Here is a 25,069-nt window from a genome sequence, read left to right as displayed (position 1 = left end):
TTTCTGCTACCGACAGTTCAGAAAAGTGTCGATCGGCTCTCACTTACCAGCAGTGCGTCTGACTTTATGTGATCATGTAACTAATATGCTAATTCTGCTCAGTCTCTGTGCTAATGCCTCTATTGTGTGGCATGTCACTGTCAAAAATGGGGGAAGAAATGTAAGTGGATTAGATATTTTGAGCTGCTTTCAGTGACCTAGAATCTCCTAATGACGTCGGTCTGGCTGGCAGTGCTGCCTCGAAGTCTAGCAGGAGGTAAATACAAACGTGAATGTAAATATAATTTAAAGAGTTTCTTTTAACACCCTGCGGGCGTGCAACAACCCAACACAGTGATGCATGAATACTAATTTCTTCTCTTATTAGCCACAGGTTATTATCTCCCTGTCCTCATTTTCACAGGCTGTCTTCCTTTCATGGCTTTCAATCACTAATCAGACTGTATTCCCTGCTCTCTCCCAATTCTGCAAAACAGCACCACTAAAAGTAACATGGGCCACTTATTCATGGTGGTCATACAGGATAAAAACGTAGCAGCATTTCTAATATTAATCTTTGCCTGTAAATACACTCACAGTTGATGTTTTTCTGTCTTTCTCTGTCTCTGCACCCCCACGTCTCCCTCCCTCCATCACTCCATTCATCATGTAATTGGGTGGATTATGACTAATACCAAACCCTCCAGCTGTTTGCTGGCTGTCGAGCAGTTTTTACACAGATTATAAATTGCTCAATATATTTGGATGCTTGGGTTTGTGTGTGTGTGTTCAGTCAGGACCACACGTTCATCTACCTTTTGATCTCTAAACTGTCAAATCGGGTTAGGCGGGCACTAGACATCGATATTTATCGTATAAGTGGAGCGTTGAACCCGTACGGCACTACTTGAGCAAATCAGCAGCTTGTAATGATGAGAATGAGCACGTTTATGTCTCGACGGTCACAGAGAAGATCGGAGTCAAGTTGTCAGGAAACAGTGTATTGATGTTGACAACCATAATTAGAGGTTATTAATTGATCAGGCGCTCTTTCATCTTTGAGAAGGTGCTCCCCAGTGCAGCGTAATGATGTACAAACACACACTTTCTCTCTGTCTTTCACCCATCTCGAAGAGGCAGATCTAAGCTTTTTTTTCTCCATTCTGTTTTGTGCTTTGGTTTAGCACCTACACATCCTACACACACACACACACACACACACACACACACACATCCTACACACACACACACGCACACACGCACACACACACACACACACACACACACACACACACACACATCCTACACACACACACAGACACACGCACACACACACACTCACACACACATCCTACACACACACACAGACACACGCACACACACACACACACACACACACACACACACACACTTTCACTGAAGATCTTGTGTTAACACACACACAACACACTCCTAGGAGACCATGGTTATACAATGAGGAGGAGCTGCCCTGTCAAACAAAAGGACGCAAGTGCGGAACAAGATGAAAGCTTCACTGTTGGCATGGCAACCACCCAATGATCTGCACGGCAAGGTTTGATGTTTGACGTGTTGACGGTGGATTCTGTGTTAGAGAGAGAGGGAGGTGAAGAAAACCGGTTTGATCCAGCGCAGCTGCGTGAGTGCTCTTTATCTCCCCGGCTGTTGTTTTATTGTTCTTTTATTCTTCTTTCATTAAGAGACGGCGGCGTGATTCAGAGCAGCGACGCTCGCCATCCAAACCTCAGTGTCAGTGTTTCCTCTCTGATGCTGCTGGAGCTCATAATACTGCCAGTCGATGTGCTCAGACCCTGGAGCAGCTCTGTGTTCACATGTGCATTTTGGAGGTTTGAGTGCATGTCTGTTGCTGTTACGCAAATGTATTGGTCTAACAGGGATATTGACACATCACACATTAATATTGAGTCTGTGTTGTTCACTGTCAGCATGATGGAGGTCCCCTGCTGGAACAGCTACATCGAAACAGTCTGTAAAACTGGCTGTGTGTTATATTTTCTTTCTTTTTACTTCTTTTTACTTATTATTGCGTTGTATATTTTTAATCACTCTTCAAAGACCAACGACATTCAACAGTAGAGATTCCTGTATTAATCTGTAACATTGAATAGATGTGTTACAACATTGTTTTTGACTAATATGTGATGCAAGTTGTTTCACAAACTGTTTACAAACTCTGGAGGAAACATTGCACACTTTTATTTCATTTTAATATTCAATGATATTTAATAGAGCTGATGCGATTCGTCAACTGACTTGTCAATCAACAGAAAATCAATCGGCAACAATCTTATCAACAGAAAATACATTTTAATCTAGGGAAAATTAATCAGCGACAATTTAAATAAGCGATTAATTGTCATTTTCTTCAGCAGAAAATTCCAAAAATTCACTGGTTCCAGTTTCTTGAATGTAAATATTTTCTGTCTTCTATGTTTGTGAGTTTTGGTCAGATAAAACTTAGGCTCTGGGAAATTGTGGTTTTATTTGACTAATTTTATACAATAATCAATTAATAGATTAATGGAAAAACTATTAAAAAAACTTTAATTGATAATGAAATGACTAGTTGCAGCCCTGATATTGAATATTGGCAAAAAAAAAGGGATGTTGCCTGCAGCTCAATTACACAAAAAGGTTTTGTTTTATACCTTAATAAGCGCTGGCTTGTGTGCAGCAGACACCACTGAGGAGAGAGCAGTCATGCCCAAAAACTTGCGTCACTTTTTCATCTTTTCCTGGAAAGTCAGTCATCATCCCTTGAGGCTCTGTCCTTTTCTTTTCTCTGTGCACACCCCATTATTCCTCCATCTATCTGCCCTCCAGCGAGGGCTTTAAGTGGCCAGCCCCGGTGTTATTGGACGAACACCTCGGCAAGCTATTTTAAGAGCTGCTGCTTGTGTCGCTCCCTTCACTGTCAGAGTCAGGTCAGAGTTTCCCTCTGTGGTAAGTCGAAGAGGGTGTTGTTCGGCATGTAAAGATGATGTGGTGACGACGCTGTCTCTTCATCCATGTTAAGCTCTTCTTCCTTGAGTGCCCCTTGTCTGTTTTCCCTGTCTTGTCTCATTGTTTTTTAGAAGAAAGGATGGGAACAACCAGCACAAATCTTACTTTCTTGTCTTTTCTTCCCTTATTCCCTTGTTGCATTCCTTTATATATGTGTACAGTACCTTTACCTACTGTATATATTAGAGAGCAGTACTGTATGTGTATGTGGTGTAACCAGGGTGCTAGTGAGGACTGGGACCAGTGTTCCCTGGAGAGCAGTGGAGCATGAAAGAAAGGCTTGTGGTGTGTTTACCTGCTCTCTGCTGTTATGTGACTCTGTGTGGCCTGTAAAGTGCTGGAGGACCCTCATCCGCCTTTGTGTCTTTTTCTATTTCTCTCTCTCTAGTTGCTTTAGGTGCTCATTACCTGACTCCCTCTGTCCACCCTCCCTTTGTTGTCTCACTTGTGTTTGCATTCATTCACATCCAGGCAGCTGCTGCATACATCATATGATCCAGGAGCTCGTTTCTTGTGCGTATGCATGTGCACTTGTTAGTGGGAAAACTCTCTGGGCTGTTAGTGTCAATCGACTGCACTGTCAGCCTCTTTCTCTCTCTCTCTGCATCCTGTGCTCGTCTCTCTGTCTCCCCCGATCTATCTTCCCTCTGTCACCCTCCCCTTTTAATGCCTCGCCGACTTGCTTCTTACTTGACTCCCTCTCCATTTTCCTCCTGCCCCATTTTTCACACTGTCACCTGCTCAGTATGCTCCTGACGCCACGCCGCCTTCATTTCGTCTTCCTTGCTTTACTTTTCTATTTGATCTTTCCCCCTGTGGAAATCTGGCATGCTAACTTAACATCCTTCAGCAGAGGTCACGTCAGTCATGTCCTCGACACCTGCTGACGCATCCAATCACATCAGCGCACTGTTACTTAAAGAGAAGTGCATTTTTGTGCAACCGAGGAACTGCACTGACAAGATTCTGGCACAGAAGTTCTCAATTGAACAAATAAGCAAATATAGCAATCCTACAGAAATACCCACAAAAGATGTCATGGTGCAAATAATCCCACTTTGACTGTGGTTTGCTCAACCCACATCCTCCTCGTCATTGCAAGGCTGCGGATGTGTTCTTTCCAAATCAGAGGAGAGGCTTGAAAGTGGATTTTTAAAAGCCAAACATCTCAGCACCTGCTGAAGTAACTGTTGAGTCATTGGTATTGATCCAGGACTTAAAATAACTCCCACAAATACAGATAAATGGTGGCCATTTTGTGCAAAGAGACAGCAAAAGGGGGGGAACAGGGGAACTGCTGATTTTACACCTGAAAGTCTGTTTACAGGTGTTGGGGAGTAATTCTACGTATGTGAAAAAAGTTGTAGAAAGCCTTTCGTGGCTGCATGAAGTCTGATAAATTGCCTCAAGTACTGTCACTTGAGTCAGTGTCGGTTGGTGCTGAAGACTACAGCCCGCTCCTCATCTTAGCTTGAGGCTACCTGGGCCTACAACACATAGAATCTCTGACTGAACTGTTGGCACTTGAGTTGCATTCTGGGTAATGTAGGCGCCAGATTTTGACAAGAAAGAATGCATGGAATAAAAAAGACAATATTACTGTTTCTTCTGCATCGATTTTGATCTTTTTTTTTTTTTTTTACTGCCCATTGTCAGACAATGATATGCGAGTGCAATGTTAAGTATGGAGTAGTCTTCTAACTTATTGTAGTGCTTTTATTTTGGTAACATTAATTTATTCCTCCATTTCTTCTCTGTGTCACACTCACCTTCCTCTCTCATGGTGTTCGGGCTGTTATTCGGTCCTCCACTGGCAGCATGTTGGTAGGTTTAATCGTTGGTTCCCATTATTTGAGTCAGTGAGGTCAACCTGTGGTTACGATTTATACAGTATGCAGCAACATCTCCCATGGCAATGTTACAATTTATTCATAATCAATAATTGCTTCTTAATGCAGATATTTAACATGGCCAATGTTAATAGCTGGATTTCCTGTGCTCCTGTTTTACAGGAGGTCATGTGCCAGACTTTTTGTTGTCTGGGACGAGTAACTTCCTGGAGTCTCTGCTGGTTGCCTGGCAACTGGTCCCCATCCAAGAAATAGTCCCGTACATATTTCCCCGAAAAACGGAGAATTGTTCTCACCCTTGTTTTTTGTACTTTAGAGGTGAGGATAGTGGGATTTTGTTAGCTGCCAGGCGAGCTGTTTCCCCTGGTTTCCAGCCTAAGCTAAGCTAACTGGGTGCTGGTTGTCGCCTCCTATTTACCACACAGATCAAGCTTCCCATTCAATTCTCCACAGACATTCTTCCTTTCTGTCGTATCTAACTCTAACCTTCCCAATAACAATAATCTCTGGATGTGAAAATGTACTCCAGTCCAGACTCCGTGTGACTCTTGTATAAGGACAGTGGATCAACACACACACACACACACACACCCACACACACACACACACACACACACACCCCTCCCATCCACATGCATGTCAGGCTGTTATGACAGTCCAGAATATCTACCCATCCATCAAAAGAGGAGAGGGAGACCAGGTGAGTCTCTGTCAAAAAAAAGAAAGCCAGAGAGACTGAAAAGTAGACACATATGGAATCTGCTGCAGCATCTGTCAGGCCCAGTATATCAGCTGTGGTTTTAGCAGGACTGAAACAAACTAATAAAATAAAGAAAACTGTGGCAAATGCTGTTTTTTGAGGTGTTAAATCAATTAAGAGCACTCCTTGGCTCTTAGAAATGTGAGTAAATTGGTGGTTTTCAGTGGTTCATTCAGCTGGGAGAAGAGAGGCATGATATGCTGAAAGCGGCACAAACTATTGACCATAAATACACCTCCATCTCTCTATCAGCACCCACTCCGTACCTCCCTCCTCCTCACCACACCATTTTTCCCCTTTACTCTGCCCAGTTATGAAGACACATGTACATTTTAATTGGTGTCAACATATTTTGAGATAAAGCAGGATTTTGGGAACAACATGGGAACTGATTACAGATTGTGGATAAGAAAATGTGTATAATGAAAACGTATGTTTGGATATCTAATATTACAAAAACATTTTGCCTGTGCCATTTTTGCTTTTCTCTCCAGTCTATGTTAAATTTGCTTTCCACTCTGTGCACCCTCTTATATCACTCTTTTACCCTGCTGCTTTTAACCTCCCTCCCCTCCTCTCTCGTCTCCCAGGGTGCTGGCTTTAGCTGATTAGAGTGGCCCTGCTTGCTTTGATTAATTGGATGAGTCTTGTCTCTGTGCCAGACTCTACTCCTCTCCTCATCCTCATCCTCATCCTCATCCTCATCCTGAAGCAGCTAAACCAAACACAGGGCTTTTAATGGCAGTGGTGCATTGATGAGAGGAAATAACTAAAACTGTGGGTGTGTCAGCAAACATTGTGCAGGTTGCACTTTATTCAACCTGAAAAGCACTAGATGTGTTTCCAATGTGTCATCTATGTTTTAGCTCTCATATAGCATAGGATCATTTGTATGAGCCAGATTAATAGCAGTACAAGAAAATAGCGTAGAAGATGCAGGTATCTACAAAATTGGGTATCTTTTAATCCTATGTATCTTCACTTAAGCCTAGTGAGAGACAAACATCCTTTAAACAGATAATCAGTGTCGGACTGCAACTATTATTTTCATTATCAATTAATTCATATTTTCCATTAACTGATTGTTTAGTATATAAAAAGGTCAAAAGGCCCAAAATGACGTCTTTAAATAGCTTGTTTTGTCAGATAAACAGTCTAAAGATATTTCACTTACTATCATTCATGACAAAGAAAAGCAGCTAATCCTCATATCTGAGAAACCGGAGCCAGCATTTGTGCTTGAAAATGAGTAATTAGTTATCAAAATAGTTGCTGATAAATCTTCTCGAGAACGAAATCAGTGCAAATTTGCTCCGCATATGCGCGTTTGCTTCTTTGAATTTGGATGTCAGACATTTTATTTATGTGCCTTTTCAGTTGTTTGCGGCAGTTTTGGAGTATGAGGTGTGTCCCTGTGTCTCTTTTGTGTTTTGGCTGCGCCCTCCTAAAACCTGACTCCTGGAAAACTTGGAACCATCCTCCTCTGCTCACCCGGTTGACCTTCACGATGTTTTCGTCCGTCCTTCAGGCTTTGATGACAACAACAACAACCACCTCCATCTCCGTGGCCCTGTCTCCCCACTCATTTGTCTCCTCCCTCCTCTCATCACTTTCTCTCGTCTGTGTCATGCCCCATTTTCTCTCTCCATCTTTGCCTTTCTGCCGTCTCTAAATGAATTCCACTTCAAAAGTTTGTTTCTGAAAGGTCGTCTGCAGCCTCTTCAGACCCCCCGAGGCTCTTCATCTTTCTTCTTTTTGTTGCTCTTTTTTCTCTGTCTCTCTCTTTCCTGGTTTTTATTCGATCTGCGGTGCCCCTAGCACAGCCATGACAGAGGCTACACACACACACACACACACACACACACACACACACACTCAAAATGACACACAAAACCCACTGTAGCACAGCCAAGTGAATGGTTGGCTGGGAAAGTCAAATGCTCTGTTATTCCATCCCAGCAAATACAATCTCTGGAGATGCAATGCCAACCAAAGAGCCCAAACGGGCGCCGGGGCTTTCTCAGAAATGCAGACAATCACACAAGCTAACTGCTTTGTTGTTTCCCTCCGTCTCTCCTTCTTCCATTACAGCCCATTTTTATCAACCAGCCGAAAGCCAGAGTGACTGTGTGTGTGTGTGTGTGTGTGTGTGTGTGTGTGTGTGCAAACAGTGTGTTTGTTCTTGTTGATTGTATATGTGTGTATGTGCTTGTCATGCTCTGCCTGTTTGATAATGCTAACCAGGGATGATGGACTCTGTGTGATGTGGAAGAATAAACGGGCACAATAACTCAATAACAACTTGAGGCCTCATTCAGTGAAATCACTGCATGATGAATGACTTTGTTCCGCTGTGTTGAGACTGTGCAATAGACGCCTTGTTCCAGTGATCACTGGAGCTGAACAGCTGCTTTGTTGTGTGATTATGTCCTGCATATTGTTATGCTTGGGTGGGGTTAGTTGTTATATTTATATATGTGTTTATGTTTTCTAGGATCTCATAAAGCACAGAAATAATGCAATACATGACAGGTCTAATTGACAGACACAGCAAATGAAATGAGCAGTATCAGAACAATATTTGAGACTTTGATATAAATAAGGAAAAAGACTAAATAAGAATACTTGCCTTTTAGGCATTTATATGAAAATAAAAACATGAATTAATACATGCAAGGTCCCCACCGTTTAACCTCATCAGTTCAAAGCTGCACTACTTAATATTTTCATATAAACAATGGGTTGACTATATATATATATATATATATATATGTATAATGTGAGTCTGTAGTTCCCCTCAGTTAAAGAGAGCATTCTAGCATCTTTCAGCTCGTTGTTTTGGTTTAATGGCCCATAACTTTACTGTTTCGGTTCAGTCTTGCCGCTCTCATTATCTCCAGCAGCAGCGCTCAATGAAAAATCTTTGATAAACTGACAGTAAGCTGATGGCTACATTTACAGCACCAAATAGCAGATGGACAAAGGTGAACATGACATTTAGCTGCTAAAGATCCAGATATTTCACTCAGAAGTGGGTGGAGACGAAGTGAATATTGGACTTACATTCACCAGGTAGCCCGAAACATGACTCCAAATGAATGTTAATGTTGCTCTGTATCTGCTGGATGTGCAACTGTTTGCTAATACCTTATGTCATATCAATTCTATGAGATGATATTAAGACAATGTTGTGTTTTCAGCTTGTGGACAAAATAATCAGTTAATGCAGGTTTAAGCTAAAATAATCAAAATAATTTCATCCGTCCTCTAGTCAAGAGTCGCAGTCTTCCCTTTTGTTTTCTCCTTTCTTGTCTTCACCACCTCGCAGCATTCAGTCAGCTGCGGTCTGCCCCCTGTGGAGGGTGGAGTTAAATACAGCCTTGCTCCTCAAGGCTCATGTGTTCTGAAGTAACCCATTAATCATGTTGCCATAGTCGGGGTGAGTGAGTGAGTAGGGTGCTGGTAAGACGGAGAGAGGCCAGACCTCGCTACAGCGTTGCATAATGAGGGCTAATGGATCGGGGGAGCGTGGACATACCTGTCCAGTCTGCTCACATTAGGATGAATAAAGATCTGCGAGGATATTCTCTCATGTACTCTGTGTGTGTGTGTGTGTGTGTGTGTGTGTGTGTGTGCATGGAGAGTGTGGGTACCTCTGAAGTTATTTAATTATATGTTTCAGTGTTTCTGTTGTTGTTAACAGTGTACTGCTTCTGTCTCTATCTGTCTCTCCCAGGCTGTGAGCCCTGTGCAGGGTGGCGATGAGCACTCAGGGCAGCAGCAGCAGGGGAAGTGGCCAGCATGCTGACACTCCTCCCCCTCGTCACGCCCCCGGACCCAAGCTGCAGGTGCAGCGCTCCCTCTCTCGTGACACCATCACCATCCACTTCTCTGCTCTGGGGAAGGAGGAAGATGACGAGGAAGAGGAGCTCTACGGGGTACCTGTTGCATCTGCTGAGGCTAAATCTGGGCTTGACGGTGCAGGGGGACTTCAAGGTCTCGAAGCTTCAGGGGCTGATGACCAGTCTGTCATCACAGGCTTGGAGGCAAAAGAGGAGCTGCTGTTTGAATCTGGTGTGGAGAACTCCTCTGGAGCTGCTGTGCTTCCTATTTCATCCACCACCCTGTCTGCGCAGCTCTCAGACCCTCACCAACACACACCCTCTCCAGCCATGACTATTATCCCCACCTCAACCCACCCCCACCTGAGCTCCAACCCTCCCGCCAGCTCCTCCTGGCCCTCTGACCGACCCTCAGCCAACCCCCCGTCTACGAGCTCCAGCTCCTCCTCTCCTTGCAAGTCTGCTGCGCTGACCTCCTCCAAGCCGTTCCTCAGTCTGGTCAGGTCCCTGTCGAGTGACGTTGAGTCTCGAGAAACCACTCCTGCGCCTACCACCGTTGCACCGTCGCACGCACGCCACCGTCACTTAATGAAATCTTTTGTTAAGTCTCTTTCCACAGACACTTCAAAGGCGGAACATCAGGAAGGGCCTCTTCATCACTATCTTCATCATCCCCCTCATCACCAGCAGCAAGTACAGTCATCCCAGCGGCCTCCGCCTCGTAACATGCAGCTCTTCAAACAGTTCTCCCAGCCGCGCTTATACTCCTGCCCCGTCATTGTCACTCAAGGTGGAGACTCCAAAACAGCCCCCTCTTCCCCCATCATGTCCCCAGATGGCAGGTCTTTCTTCAAGGTCCAAGAGGTGGAGGCCAGGATAGAAGATACCAAGCGGCGGCTGTCAGAGGTGATGTCAGACCCCCTGCAGCTTTTTAGTAAGATCATGGGGGACGAGTCAGGCATGGGAGCTGCTGGAAGCGCCACTCATCGAGCCAAATCGCTGTCCTCCAGTGCATCAGAACTCAGTGGAGTGACAGCAGTAAACGGACACGCAGAAGGTAACAACAACTATAGCATCAAGGAGGAGGAAGGGGCAGAAGGGGAAGAAGAGGAAGAAACCCCCACAGGCAAGGGCCCTGACTCTGTTTTTTTCTCCTTCCCATCGCTGGCACCAGCCCCAGCCCTCGCCCAGGCCTCCTCATCCACTTTCCCAAAGTCTCCTTCCCTCACTCTGGGTCGCTGCACTATGTCGGCCCTGGTAGCTCGACAGGAAGACGAGGACTTCTGTGAACTGTACAGTGAAGACTTTGACTTATGTACCGATACAGAAACACCAGATGGGGATCGTGCCGGGTACCGGCAGCCTCATACTGGCAGCACTGGACTGTGTAGTGAACTTGACACAGAGGAGGAGGAAAAAGAGGAGGAGGAGTTGGAGACTTTGCCTGTGACTGGCCTCATCTTCCTGACACAGTTGGTGTACTGGTATTTAGTCCTTCCAGTGCCACCATATGTATGTGCTGTGGTGCATGGGATAGTAGCGGGGTTCATGTTGGCCCTGCTGGTCCTTTGGCTGTCCTCTCCTCGACGCTCCTCATCAGGGAGGCGAAGGATAGAGCACTGGAATGTGGCTCAGCTGGATATCAAAGAAGCAGGAATCTTCAAGGTGAGACAAAGCACAGGATGGATGGCCAAGTTTGGGCCTGTTGCTATATGACTTCAAAATGTAAACTTGTTTTCTTCAACTCTATGTAGTCTTTTGGATCTTGTACTCAAAGACCATGGCTTTTTTAGCAGGTGTTCTTGCTTCTTGCTCTGCTGCAACGTCATCAATTGCACGTCTAAGCTGCTTTGTGCAGATTTTCACTTTCTTGGCACTTACAAGAAAGTCACAGATTTTAATGCAAACTAGCAAAAAAAGCAGCCAAGAGTCACAGTAACCTATATTAGATTTAGCCTTCAGGTTTAACACATATAGTTGATAGCAGCAGTATGATATATGGCTATGGCACTGCATTTATCTTACTGTGTCTTGGAGAAACCATCCTAAGTGAGAATGCTATACAGTGCACAGAATGCAACACTTCTGTGTTTGTTTACTATGAAGCATCAGGCTAAATTGTAATAGGCAGAGTTGTTGTCCCCGAGAGCTTTGTTCTGTATCTTTAGACTATATGTTCTTCACTCTATCATTTTAACATCCTTTCGCACTAGCCAAGCGCTGAAATTTCCCCTGTTGTTTCATTTGAATTGGCTTTGCTCATGCAGCCTCCTTTGGGACTGATAAGGTGGGAGTTTGGATGAGAATTAAACTCTCCACAGCCTCATGGGGACCAGCAGCAACATATCAGGTTTATATTTCACTTTTTCTCCAGCGACAACTACAGTTTTGCTTTGAACCAAACATTTGCATGAGAGCGCCACCACATTTGCCCCCTGTTCTCAGTTAACCTCACTCAGTGCTGTAGAAACTCGAAAAATGTTTCATAGTTTGAGGGAGTTACGAAATCATGTCTAGTTGTAGGGTACCAAGCTGTTGCACAGGAGAGCCTCATGGCTAGAGGGCACAGCTGTTCCTAAAGAGGAGCTCTGTGGTTGTGCAGAACATGACACACTCATATGAACGATAGACCCTGGAACACACAAGTGCAGTGGAGACAAACATTCCTCTTTCTCTTCATCTTTCTCTTCCTCTAAGGTTCAACAAAGAGTCAGTGTTTCACATGTCCCACTTTATCTTTTGTTGTGTTGTATGACCTTTCTGGCACTGCACCTCTGAGTGAGAATTTTGTTTTGAAATATACAGGTATGTCATTTGATTATGATTCTAGAAACTGCAAAGAGGGGTGTTTATTGATTTTTTTTTGTCACATTTTAAGAGTAATAAGTTAAAGGCGAGTGGACTTGGTGTTGGTCTTGAAGGTGTTTCGACACTCGTCCCAGAGGCTTTGTCAAGTATGTTTACTTTTAGTAAATATGGTGCCCACATAATCACATATTGGAGTTTTGCAGTATTGCAGTACAGAGAATGCAGAAGATATGTTTGCGGTCTGCATTACAAATTTGTGAAAAAATAAAATAGTTTGAGTTTCATAATACATTTAAGGGGTCCTTACAGCTATATTATTAAAATGTGTTATGTAAAAAAAAAAAAAGAATACCAGGCAATATATCATTATCAGATTTTATAAAACTCTCAGGTAATCAATATCGGTATCAGCCTCAAACATGTAGTATCGTTCGGGCTCTATTCACTAGTGGTGAGTTCCAGATTAACTAATGAAGCCTAGTGGCAAAACATCTTCAACACCAACCAGCAAGTTCAGTTTTCTTACACTTACCTGCCTTTTCATTTACTTTGTCGAGATATCTGAATCTTCATAGACAGGTTAAAGGATGATATCTTCTGTCATCCCTCAAACAACACATGCACAATAAACATTTGACAGAGGAACATTCAAACATAAAATTATGGTACATGGGTAAACATGCTAGCCGTAAAAATAACAACAAAAACAATAAATCTTTGTACAGTATCACCACATGTAAACTCAACTAGTGAGTAAACTTACACAAAACGCTTTCCCTCTCCACCCCCTCAATCTCTCAGGGCTGGATGAATGAGATCCACAGCTACGACCCGGAGATGTACCACGCCACCCTGACCCACTCTGTATACGTCCGCCTAGAGGGCTCCGTCCTGCGTCTGTCTAAGCCCAACCGGAACATCTCCCGCCGTGCCACCCACAACGAGCCTAAACCTGACGTCACCTACGTCAGCCAGAAGATCTATGACCTGACTGACAGCAAGGTGGGGTGGTTGTGGGTGTGTGTGGAGAGACAGATGTTGAAATGATGCGTTTCAGTGCATGCTTGTGAAATATGTGTGTGTGAGAGAAGGTGAAATGAGGGGGGTATTAATGTGTTAAGTGTGCATGCGAGTGTCTGCCGGCTCCCCAGTGTATTTGTGTGCTTGATGATAAGATTAACAGATAGTGACATCAAGCACACGTCCTCTCATATTTGCCTTTGCCTGAGTGCATGCTCGCTAATAGGTCATGTTCAGTGACAAAGCTACTCAGAGTCACATACTGTGTGTAAACATGGAGTGAATATCACAGGTCACGGACCCTGTACACACAACTTTGTGTCTTTGTGTGTAAGTGTGCTGACTCGATGGTTTTGTATATCTGAAGGCAGGACAGTAAGAAGACATTTCTCCTGTCAGCGTATCATGGAGCAAAGGGGTCATTATGGTTGTCCTCATCATGCAACTACCCTGCTGATCTTCTGGAGCTGAATGGCTCCCTAAAGTGTCATTTCTCCATCGTTATTGTGGATGTTTAGTCTGTCTTGAATGTTACCTGCATTTATAGACGGTGGATTACACTTAATAGTGTCCCCGAACAGTCAAGGTCTGGTTGTGAGATCTGATACATCCCCCACACCATAACACCACATGGCCACACACCCCAAGATAACACAACAACCATGCGATGCTAACATTTTAGCAGTGTTAATATCAGAGTTGTGTGAAGCTGGAGCAAGAATTTATGCTTGAATGAATGTTAACAAAACAACGCACTCCACAACACTGAATAATGGCAAGTGCGAGCTACAATGCTAGCTACTTTCATCATTAACAAAACAAAGGACGTGTTCTTACATTGCTGGTCAAAGACAAATTGAGCTTTGGGTTAGATAAATATAAATACATAATAGATGAGTCATTTGCACTTGTATTCCTGCCTGCATTGTTTCTTTTGGTTTCTATTTTCAAAACGGTTCAAGCCCCCAGTTGCTGCCACACACCCCCTGGGGCAAGTCTGCCACATACTATTTGTGGTTTCAATGTGCTCTACTGTTGGACTCACATTTTTTTTTTGTTTGTCGTCATTTCAATGTGGGTATTGCCCCAAAAACAACAACAAACACTCTCACATCATCATATTTATGCGTTTGATTATGTGAACATGGTCTATATGCTCCCATAGATCCAGCTGGTGCCCCAAAGCTTGGCTAGGAAGAGAGTTTGGAACAAGAAGTACCCCATTTGCATTGAGCTGGCCAAGCAGGAGGACTTCATGTCCAAGGCCCAGGGAGAGAAGCCTGAAGCAGCGGAGGACAAATTAACAGGACTGGCTGAGAAGCTAGAGCGAACGGACAAATGCGAGAAAGTAGTCGAAGTATCAGGGTCGGCAGAGGAACCCAAAAGGCCAACCTCTGGAGTGGGGGATCTGACTATCTACCTGTTCGGAAGGACGGGTCGGGAAAAGGAAGAGTGGTTCCGGAGATTTCTTCTGGCATCTCAAATGAAGTCAGAGGGGAGAGGTGGCAGTCTGCCTGGCATCTGCAAGAGTGGTGAGTTTGAGCTGTGCACAGTATCACACACCAAGATGCAAACAGCCATGTACAGTATGGGTTTATCTGTCTCTCTCACCATGTCCACACGCATGCTGTATTTGCACAGACACACATCACTTCCCACAGTCAGAATAGCCATTCTCTTGAGTATGTAACTGCACAGCCATCAGATCTGTGCATAAGCCCCAGCTTAGGGACTGCCAATCCCCTCAACTGAGCGAACAGATGAGTGTGAATGGGTCAGGAGGATTACATGCACAGAGAAGCAGCATATTATAGCATTGGTCTCCACTGTGGGATATAAGCCTGAAAGGATAAGGCCCAATTCAAAGGGAAACACTAGTACTTGTGTGGGTCCAGTGATAAAGACAGTGTAGGGTGAACAGGATTACTGGAAGGATGATTTAAATATCAAGCTGTTTTGTGGATATACATAGCAATTATGTTGAAAATGACTATTTCAGTGCTAATATGCGTCAGAGAGGGGATGCAGTGTGTCATCTGGTGTAAAGCATACTGATTCAGTGAGTGTTGCAGCATGTTGTGAGAAATGAATAAAAAATAGATGCTAAGTCTTGAGCATGCATTATGTATGTGAAGTATGACGCATTGATTGGAATCACTGAAAATGTTGTCGATGCATAATTGTGTCACATTAACTTCCCCTTACTCTTCACATCCTGCATCACCCACCCCGCCCCCTTCCACTTTTAGCCTTCTTGCCCTCCCACAGCCGCAGTAGCAGCACCCAATCTGGTGGAGGCCTGGAGGCTGACAGCAGGAGCAGCAGCCGGGGAAGCCTGGAGGAGCTGCCTCAGTCTCGCCACAGAGAGACCTCCTCGGCTCTCTCCTGTGGCTCTACTGGAGGGATGAAGCAGAAGATGCTGTTGGACTATAATGTCTACATGGCCAAATATGTCAACCCCCAGGCACCACAGAGAAGCCCTGCCACTGACAGTCCTGGGCACAGCCCCGAGAGCAGCCCCAAAACTACCAAAAAGGTAGGAGACAGAAGGACACATGAAAGGCTGAAAAGAAATAGACAACCAAAGAGGCAAAGTGGGCATCTGCTCAGAAACCTCTGGGGGTCTTTTGGGACCCATGGTCATGCCACTTGGCCTAGTAATTTGATTATTCGTAGACTTGTTAGGGAAAAATCACCTCTAAAGCACCATATCAAATAAATCAGTTCCTGCACTTTCACTTAAAGGTACCCTGTGGAGGTTTTGACCTCTATTAGCACCATGGAGCAATGTTTTTCTGAGTGGGCCACTGTTTGGTTTGTATTGTTATTCTGCTGATTTGACAGTTGGTCGTGGTAACGAACAAAAAACCCCACAAAGAGATGCAATACGTCAACAATGGCAAGAAGAAGAAGAACAAGAAATGTACACCTTGTTTTAACACATGATGTGTATCTGGATACATTATCTGGCTAATGACATCCGATCCACGGGCCTTTCCATTTACACCTGGTATTAATAAGCATTCTTGTTCTCTCCACTCTGCCCACATTGTGATCGGTTCGTCAGCAAACATGGTACGTCCCAGGTCAAGGAAAGCAGTGCCATGGATGGGCGTCATTCATTTTCTTGCAGGGGAAGACATATAGCTACTGCAGTTACTTGTAGCTTTTGCTGGGCTCGCTTAAGCTAGCGGGAAGAGGTAGAGTTAGGTGACCTTTCAACTTGCGGGGTGATTTTTTTTCCTTAAGAATGTGTTTACACTGTATGGATTGAATTTACACTTTGCATTTTTTCTTTCTCGGATTACATGTCCTGAACTTTTGTTAGTTTACAAAAGACGCTACAGAGTACCTTTAATCTTGTGTCCGTGTCATGTCCCTGTCCCCATGGAAGTAGACGGAGCCTGGCTCAAACCCAGGCTTGCTATAGACTGTTATTATACTTGACCACAGCCTATTAGTTTAATTATATGTCAAGAAGATTAAAGCTACAGTGCATACCTGTATGTATGTCCTTCAGATACGCAGGAGTTCAGAGGAGACTGTGGAGCCTGAGGCCTGGGTCAATGCTTTTCTGGGAAGGACATTCTGGGACTTCCTGGGAGAGAAGTACTGGGCCAATGTAGTCTCCAAAAAGATCCAGATGAAGCTGAGTAAGATCAGGGTGGGTGCCGTTACTAGCTTGCACAAATATAAATCTACAGCATAACTAACACATCAGGAAAATGCCTCTCTGTTTAACAATGGAATCAGTTCAAGAGACATTTTTCTGTCTGTGATGGCTGCATTTTATGTATTTTTTGTCTTCTGTGTTTCAGCTGCCATATGTCATGAATGAGCTGACTTTGACGGAGCTAGACATGGGCTTTTCCATTCCTAAGATCCTCCATGCCTCCAAACCCTCTGTGGACCACCAAGGTAGGAAGAGAAGCTACACTAGGTATGTCATGTTTTTCACACAGTGTTCTGGATGGTCTGCCACAATAGAGATTTATTATTTTTCTGCCATCAGTCTTCTACCCCGTCCTCTGCTGCTCTCCTCCATCCTTCAATACAACCCAGGCTGTTTATCTCCCTCTTGCCTTTCTGACAGAATAGTGAGACAGTCTCACTTTTCTTTCCACCTCAATCTATCCATCTCCATCATCTCCCTTTCCTATCATTCCTCCATCTTCCCTAAGCTTTGCTCCTCTTCTCTCTAGATTAAGACATTTCCCCTTCCCTGTAACCCTCTCTCCCTCTCTCCTCTGGAGTCTAGCCCCTCCGTGTGCCTCGCTCTATTAAGCCACAGTAATTAAACTTCACGTCTTGGGTCCCCCTCATCCATTACTGAGACACTGACTCACCCTGCCTGCCGCCTACATTGAGCCTCAGCAAAGGGACTGGGACAAACAGAGACAATACAGAGATGTGAGGCATATTAACTCCTACAGAGGTGGCTGGTTTAGGGAAAAGAAGGTAATAGGTTGTTGGAGGTGGTTTCAATCATTAGTGGTGCTTTTAAGCTGAGAGCAGAGCGAGGGAGGAGAAGATTGCAGTATTTCTATTTTTCTGTCCTAATTTTTTGAATATTCAGGGTTTGTCCAAAGATGGTTTAGTCTAATTTGAGCTTGTGTCTAAAGATATAAGAGCATTGACAAGGTGTTTTCATTGTGCTATTCACTTGAAGGAGCCAGCCATGAGTCATTCTCCTGTCAGCCACATTTCCACGGCTGAGTCTGCAATGCTCATTAATGTGTTCTGTCTGAACCTATACGCCCACAGAAACATACTTACAAAGCATCATCAGTTGATCCCAGCACATAATTAGTCCCAGGGGAATGGCATCCCTACAAGTGCTGCGCTGTAAACCTGCATGAACCGAAACAGGATGCATTGCTTCTATAGTAACGTGCCTAATTTCAAATCTTGTAGATATTTCTTTTATCTGGGGATGGTGATAAGAAGGAGAGTGAGAGTGCTCCCTGACTCCTTAATGTTGGGGAGACATGATTAGATTTACAATGTTTATACTGTTCTCCAAGAAGTACTGAATGCACACAAGCTTATGTAGAGTAAAGCTTACTGATATGATTCAATTAAATGTTTTGTTTTTTTAGTGCCTAGACATTGATAATGTTGCCATGTTTAGTATTACAATCAATTCTTCGATAAGATTGGACATAAAATAGGTTTTGGTGATATTAGTGTTTGAGGAAAAACAAGACAAGAATCTACAGAGATGTGTGTGACAGTATTACAGAGTTTATTTGTGTGAGGATAGTGTAAGCAGGAAGGTCATCGTGTAAAGAAATGGTTGTCATTTCTGTACAGTTTAAACATCACCAGTGTTTTCATCATTGTTTACCACTGTTGCCATCTTAGTTTAGCATGCTATAACTTGCTAATTCGCACAAAGTACAGCTGAGGCTGATGGGAATGCCATTAATTTTACTGGTATTTGGTCATAAAACAAAGCATTGGGCAAATAGGCATTGACTAGATAATTGTGCTAGATGAAAAGTCAGGGGATCACCAAACGTCACAAAGATGATGAATGTCACCACATTGCATGGTAATTTCACCTTGAACCACAAATGTCAACCTGCTGGTGGCACAAGAGGAAGAGACAGGGGATCACCAAAGACACTAGGCTTCATCCTCTTGGGACCATGAATGTCTGTACAAACTATCATGGAGATCCATTCAATAGTTGTTGAGATATTTCAATCTGGACCAAAGTGGTTGACCAACCAACCAACATGTCGACATTGCCATCCATAGAACAACACAGTAAAGTTATTAATGTCGATATTATGGCCAAGCTTCCATTCTTCCATAAATTCATTTCACTATACTTCAAGAAAAAACAACATATAAGCTATATTCAAGGCAATATCTTGTCTTATATAATACTGCTGAATACTGCTGTTATAGTGATATATTTCCCAGTTCTATGTAGAAACACACACATGCTTATATCAGTGGTGCAGATATGTTGCACTCCAGACTGTCTCTTCCTCCTGTGTGTCTTGTTCTAGACAGAGACACCAAAACAGTGTCTAACGTGTTCTGACTTAATGCTGTCATTTAGTGTCTCTTTGCCGCGGCTGCCACACACATACAAATCAATGAGCATTTATGAAGAGTGGAAAATGAAGAGGGGGAAGATAGCGAGACGGAGGGTAAATAAACTAACTCTTATCAGTTGTAGAGGTTAGGATTCAATGAGCAAATAGCAGGGGGATCGAAATCCGAATCGTTCTCCCTTAGTATGATGTGTAAACAGGAAGTAGCTTGATGAAGTCAGCCAATAAGGAGGCACTGCTGCCCTACAGAGCTGACCTTTTCAGTGTTTGCTTGAGGATAAGTCTTCTTCCTGGCAGCTCTGCAGGGGACCTCACAGCAATTAGACACCAGGCAGGAGGTTCTTATTTATTCACAGAAATGGCATTCAGAGTTTTGATGCTGCTGTGGTGTTGTTGGGGATGTGAAGTGATTTGTGATTTTGATTTTGATGTCAAACATAATATCTCTTGTGTCTTTCCATCACTGTCTGTCCAGGTCTGTGGTTTGACCTGGAGATCTCCTACACGGGATCCTTCCTCATGACACTGGAGACCAAGATGAACCTGGCCCGTCTGGGGAAGGAGGGCGAGGGGCTCGGGGAGCACGGAAAAGAGTGGTGAGGCCTTCAATTACATTCAGTAATTTCCTCTTTTAAAATTTGTAAAGAAGCTCATGAAGATGAAAATGTCAGTACAGAAATACAGATTTTTGAGAGTGATCCTTCACAGCTTGTCTTTACTCCTCCATGTTTGTTCTTGTTATTGTTTTATAATACATTCTCAGTCAAAATATCTTGTTTGAAGGATTAGCTTTTCAGCTTTGCTGAACAAACAGCTCTGAGCTGGATGTTAATTGGGTAGATTTGTATTTAGAAACGTGTTAGTTGTCACATCTGTTTTTTCACAATTCCTACCCTCTTTCTGTTGGCTCTTCCTCCCTTCTCTTAATATATTAATCCTCTGTCTGGACGCTTACCACTGTGGATTTGTCCAATGACTGGTGAGTTTGGGAATAGATGCCTGTCACTGAAACAATGCATTTTGAGTGAATCATTGGAGTTTAATTTCCTGTTATGTTTATCAGTAGGGATGCATTTAATTGTTAATGGTTCTACGCAAAGCCATTAGAGTCTGACTCTGCAACAGTGAGTGTGTTTGTGTGTGTGTGTGTGTGTGTGTGTGTGTGTGTGTGTGAGTGACAGGCCCAGGCCACGGACATACTGTCTAGCAGACAGCGATGAGGAATCGTCAAGTGCTGGCTCATCAGATGAGGAGGATCCCCCAGAACTCCTCAGTGACAAAGCCATTCTTCCTGGAGGCGAGGGGTGAGCGAATGTCCCTTTACAACAACATCATCACGTATCTGAATTGAAAATGGGCAGAAACAGATTCACACTGATGTGTTGAAGCAGAATGTTCTGCCCTTTCAGTCCACCCACCCACCTACTCACCCACTCAGTCCCACACGTTTGAAAGCTTGCTGCTGATTTAATGTAGCACCCGGTCACTCCCCTCCATCGTGGGTGCTGAGTAGCAAGAGATGTTGTTATGAATAAATGATGAACCTGACTCACTCCTTGCCTCCCCTCCTCCTCTGTCTCCATCCTCTGCTCACGTAGCTATGTGGGAGGCCACAGGCCCAGCAAGATCATGCGCTTTGTGGACAAGATAGCCAAGTCCAAGTACTTCCAGAAAGCCACGGAGACGGAGTTCATTAAGAAGAAGATGGAGGAGGTGTCCAACACGCCCCTGCTGCTCACCGTGGAGGTGCAAGAGTGCCGCGGCACGCTGGCTGTCAACATCCCACCCCCCCCCACGGACAGGATATGGTATGTTCACTTCCAGGGTGCATTGAAGACTGTGGGAGGTAGTCAGTGAATGTGTAGGAGTCCTGGCTTGAGAATATAACTCAGCACCCTCTGCTGGGCAAATACAGACCTGCATAGAATAAAAAAGTGTAATCACCAGTTAACTAAATATACTTAACATTTAAGAAAATGAGAGCACAAAGGTGTGCATTTTCATTAAAGATGTGGAATATTAAATCCTTAATTACACACTGTGTACTTTATACGCTTCATTTTAAAGAATATCTAATAATAATGATCACCTTCATCAGCAATGGTTCCCAAGTGGAGTCACCAGATAATTAAAAGAATAAGAAAGAAAACGTGTTTCTGTTACACAAAATTATGTATATTTTCTGATTTGTCCCTTATTTATTTTCATGTGAATACTGAATACTTTCACCTCATCATATCACTCTAAACTCATGTCCACACTGAGGCCATGATCTACGATGAGGGGTCAGATGTAGACTCTGCCTCATTTTAAGGGGTCACAAGCCAAAAAAGCTTGTGAAACACGTATCTACAGCATCATCATGGTATTAATTTCTGTAGCACATTTCCTCAACAAAGTGCCTTGTGTAAAAAAAAGTAAAATAGGAAAATGTATTGAGTTTAGTAGAATCAACAACAAAAATCTCATGGAGTTTTCATGGAGCCTGTCTGAGAACTCAATTCAGCTTGTATGAGATTATATAACTTTTACCATCAATGTTTCCTCTCGGCTGTCAGGTATGGTTTCCGGAGTCCGCCTCACCTCGAGCTGAAAGCACGGCCTAAACTGGGTGAGAGGGAGGTCACTTTAGTTCATGTGACAGACTGGATTGAGAAGAAACTGGATCAGGAGTTCCAGGTATACACTGAGAAAAACAGGAAACTGTGCATGTAAATGTTTCGTCATAAATATAATTTATTTACACTGACAATATAAGTTAGTAAGTGATGTCATATCCGATGGTGTTTATCAATTTACGTGCAGTTTAAAGACCACAGTCGGCCTGACCTAGGGGCTGACAGTTTACTCAAGGACAAAAGAGTGTCCCCCCCAGATGTTTTAGGGAGAATTTAGGTTTTAAAAGAGGATTAATTTATGGCTGCCCACCTATTTGTACTTCAAAGCAGTGTGCCTGTGGCTTTCCCACCCCTCATATATATATCTAAAGTAATGATACGCCTGCTGCTAGATAACCACCCTGAGGCTCACCTGCAAACTACTGTGTCCCTGTCAGGTCTACCACACATCTACATTTATCCCTGCCTGACTCCTCCGGGGGTTATTATTATGTACCACCCTCCCTCAACCATGCCTCCATTAAAATACAGTGCTGCAGTGCACACTGTTGTCATTTGTGAGTGTATACATCTGGCTTTCAGCAAATGCTGAACTCAGGCCTCATTGGTTTCTTAGCATTGCAGGGTTGGATGCACAGTCGATGAAGTATTTCATTTATTTTTTTCAGCAATTCTTGTCAGCAGATATATTCTCATGCCGCTGTCTTTATTTGGGATATGTTTAGTTACTAAAGTATATTTATCAGTAGTTTCTGCTCCATTCCCCTCACCAGACACTCACAATAGCTTTTGAAAAGGCATATTTCAGTGTCCTCCTCCTCTTTTGTTGCTGAAATTAAGATGGCTTTGCTTGTTACTGTGCTTATCCTCCCACAGAAAATATTTGTGATGCCAAACATGGATGATATATGGCTACCCATAATGCACTCTGCCATGGACACACGTTCAAATGCCAACTTGGTTACTGTGACAAATGATGCCTTGAAGGACCCAGAACCTGAAGAGCCTGAGGTCTCGGACATGTGAAGACTGCTGTTCAAAGTGTAGAATGACGGACATTTTATCATCGTGGCAATATGACAAGCCCCCGCCCCGCCTCAGAGACCCACGGGTGCAGCAACAGGACAATATTTTTACCCCACGTTCCAGTCCCATTGTTGCACCAGTCTATGGCCACTCATGAAGCGTTGGCAAGCTCGTAATCATCTGTGGCTACTAAAAGCAGGAGAACGAAAGAGAATTGTGACTCATAGATTGTCATCCAATCACACAGTTTTGTTTGTGTGACATCAAATATTATGATTAATCCTCCCCTGAAACACAATACATGGGGCATGTCGAGACCGTTTAACAAATGTGCGTGGTGGTGGATCGACAAATAGCCATCGCATTCAACCAGAAGAACCATAATACCTGTGATGTACAGCTGCACCAAACACGATAGATGTACAGCGCAAACTTTTCGTGCGACCTTTCCAATCTGGTGGTTTATTGTTGCTATAACTCTACAAGAACTTTAGGGCCCCCGACGAAGACTGTGTTTGTCTGAGTGAGCAAGCATTTGAGGGAATAATCCTTAACATTTGGAAATGATTTTGCTGAAAGCCCCTGCGTCTGTTAATACACATCTCACAGGGGTGTCATCATTTAGCACCCATCCACACTGCTGCCTGTGTCAGCCGCCTGGCACCTTTATGCAAACAGATCAATGGCACTGTGTCCATCGAAGATACGGGGTCAGTTTAAATCCGACAGTGTCATAACATGCAGCCTATGTGGTAGGGATTAGAGCTCAAACTGACTTTAGAGGGGTGAATTAAAACATATCTGCAAACTCAGCAGCTGAACATTGCCTATAGGTCTGATGAATGTATAAATAGGAATGCAGCTCAAAGGAATAGCTCATTCACTGACGACGTGCTTCTACGCTTCAAGACTTCTTTTCATGTTATATTCGGAGTTGAGCAAAAGTAATAACTTTCTGTTTTTATTGCCAAAGCAATCGTTCAGTTCTGTTCAAGGCGACTGCTACAAATAAGCAATCGGTTCGTTATTTTGTGTTCCCTGTTGAGGCCACTCCAGTGATGTACAGCCGAAGTTTGGATAATTGTAGCTGGAGATTCATAAGATAGAGACATAATCTGCAGGGAGCAGCAGGAGACTGAAAACCTTCTGCGAACACTGTAACACATAAACTTAGTTTTTTATGTAAAGAGTGGGAAACATACCCACTCCTCCTGTTTTATTTGAATTTACTGGATATTAGCCATATTATTTAACATTGTCAGCAGACATCCAGCTACTGAATGCTCTTTTTGTTGTTGAATTATTGACTGATTTGCTGTCCTTTCTGTACTGTACACATTTAAAAGGAATAATACCAATAAACTAGAACAACAGCGACTTTGTAATCTGCCAAGACACCCAGGCTGCTTTACAGGCGACTTTTATTTTACGTTTTGCATTCAAAATGTGTGTGTTGGCAAAGTGTACGAGGCAGAAAGTGCCTTTTAAAAATGATCAAAACATTCCTCCATAGTGAGCCACCACATTTGTTGCATCAGTTGAGGATAGAGAGAAAGCATCTTTGTGCCGTTAACCGTCTGTCAAGACATGCCCTTTGTTTTCACGGGTTTCGGTGTTGTTCATTTGCACAGTGATGAAAATATGAAGCATTGCTGTTGTGTTCAGTGATGTCACAGAATGTTATGGTTCTGATCGTTGTGGATCAATAAAACCTTTTGCTTGGAAAGACTTTGTGGTTGTGACAGAACGGGAGGAAATTAGGGGATCTCATTAGAAGGCATCCACATGTGTATCAGATTTCTTTACTTTTCACGTTCATGTTTAGGGCTGCAACGATAGATTAGTTTGCTGGTCATCTTATTGACTAATCAATCATTTTGTCTATAAAAGGTAAGAAAATATAGAATAATGTCCATTAAACATCTTATAGGTGACACCAGATGTCCAAAACTCGATACTTCAATTCGCAAGGACAAAAAGTTTAAGATTTTGACAGGTGAGAAAAAACAAAATGACTAAAATGATTATCAAAATAGTTGCAATTGAATAATCATTG

The 25,069-nt window shown here is 43.4% G+C and overlaps 1 protein-coding gene across 1 annotated transcript in view; it reads left to right on the top strand.

Moving 5' to 3' along the window:
• The window catches only part of tex2 (testis expressed 2), a 29,460-nt gene extending 4,721 nt beyond the window's left edge, over positions 1-24,739 (top strand). Inside the window, exons 3-13 of the mRNA XM_070923131.1 lie at positions 9,368-11,138; positions 13,083-13,283; positions 14,467-14,833; positions 15,551-15,837; positions 16,822-16,965; positions 17,120-17,219; positions 19,845-19,965; positions 20,551-20,673; positions 20,968-21,177; positions 21,928-22,048; positions 22,864-24,739. Of these exons, the coding sequence (XP_070779232.1) occupies positions 9,393-11,138; positions 13,083-13,283; positions 14,467-14,833; positions 15,551-15,837; positions 16,822-16,965; positions 17,120-17,219; positions 19,845-19,965; positions 20,551-20,673; positions 20,968-21,177; positions 21,928-22,048; positions 22,864-23,013 (3,570 nt within the window). The 5' untranslated portion in view covers positions 9,368-9,392 and the 3' untranslated portion in view covers positions 23,014-24,739. The remainder of the gene's footprint in view (positions 1-9,367; positions 11,139-13,082; positions 13,284-14,466; positions 14,834-15,550; positions 15,838-16,821; positions 16,966-17,119; positions 17,220-19,844; positions 19,966-20,550; positions 20,674-20,967; positions 21,178-21,927; positions 22,049-22,863) is intronic.
• Positions 24,740-25,069: the final 330 nt, after the last annotated feature.

The sequence above is a fragment of the Enoplosus armatus genome, chromosome 17 (assembly GCF_043641665.1).
Source record: "Enoplosus armatus isolate fEnoArm2 chromosome 17, fEnoArm2.hap1, whole genome shotgun sequence".
NCBI lineage: Eukaryota > Metazoa > Chordata > Actinopteri > Centrarchiformes > Enoplosidae > Enoplosus > Enoplosus armatus.
Note: the sequence above shows the minus strand (reverse complement) of the source record. Positions and strands in the feature narration are given on the sequence as shown.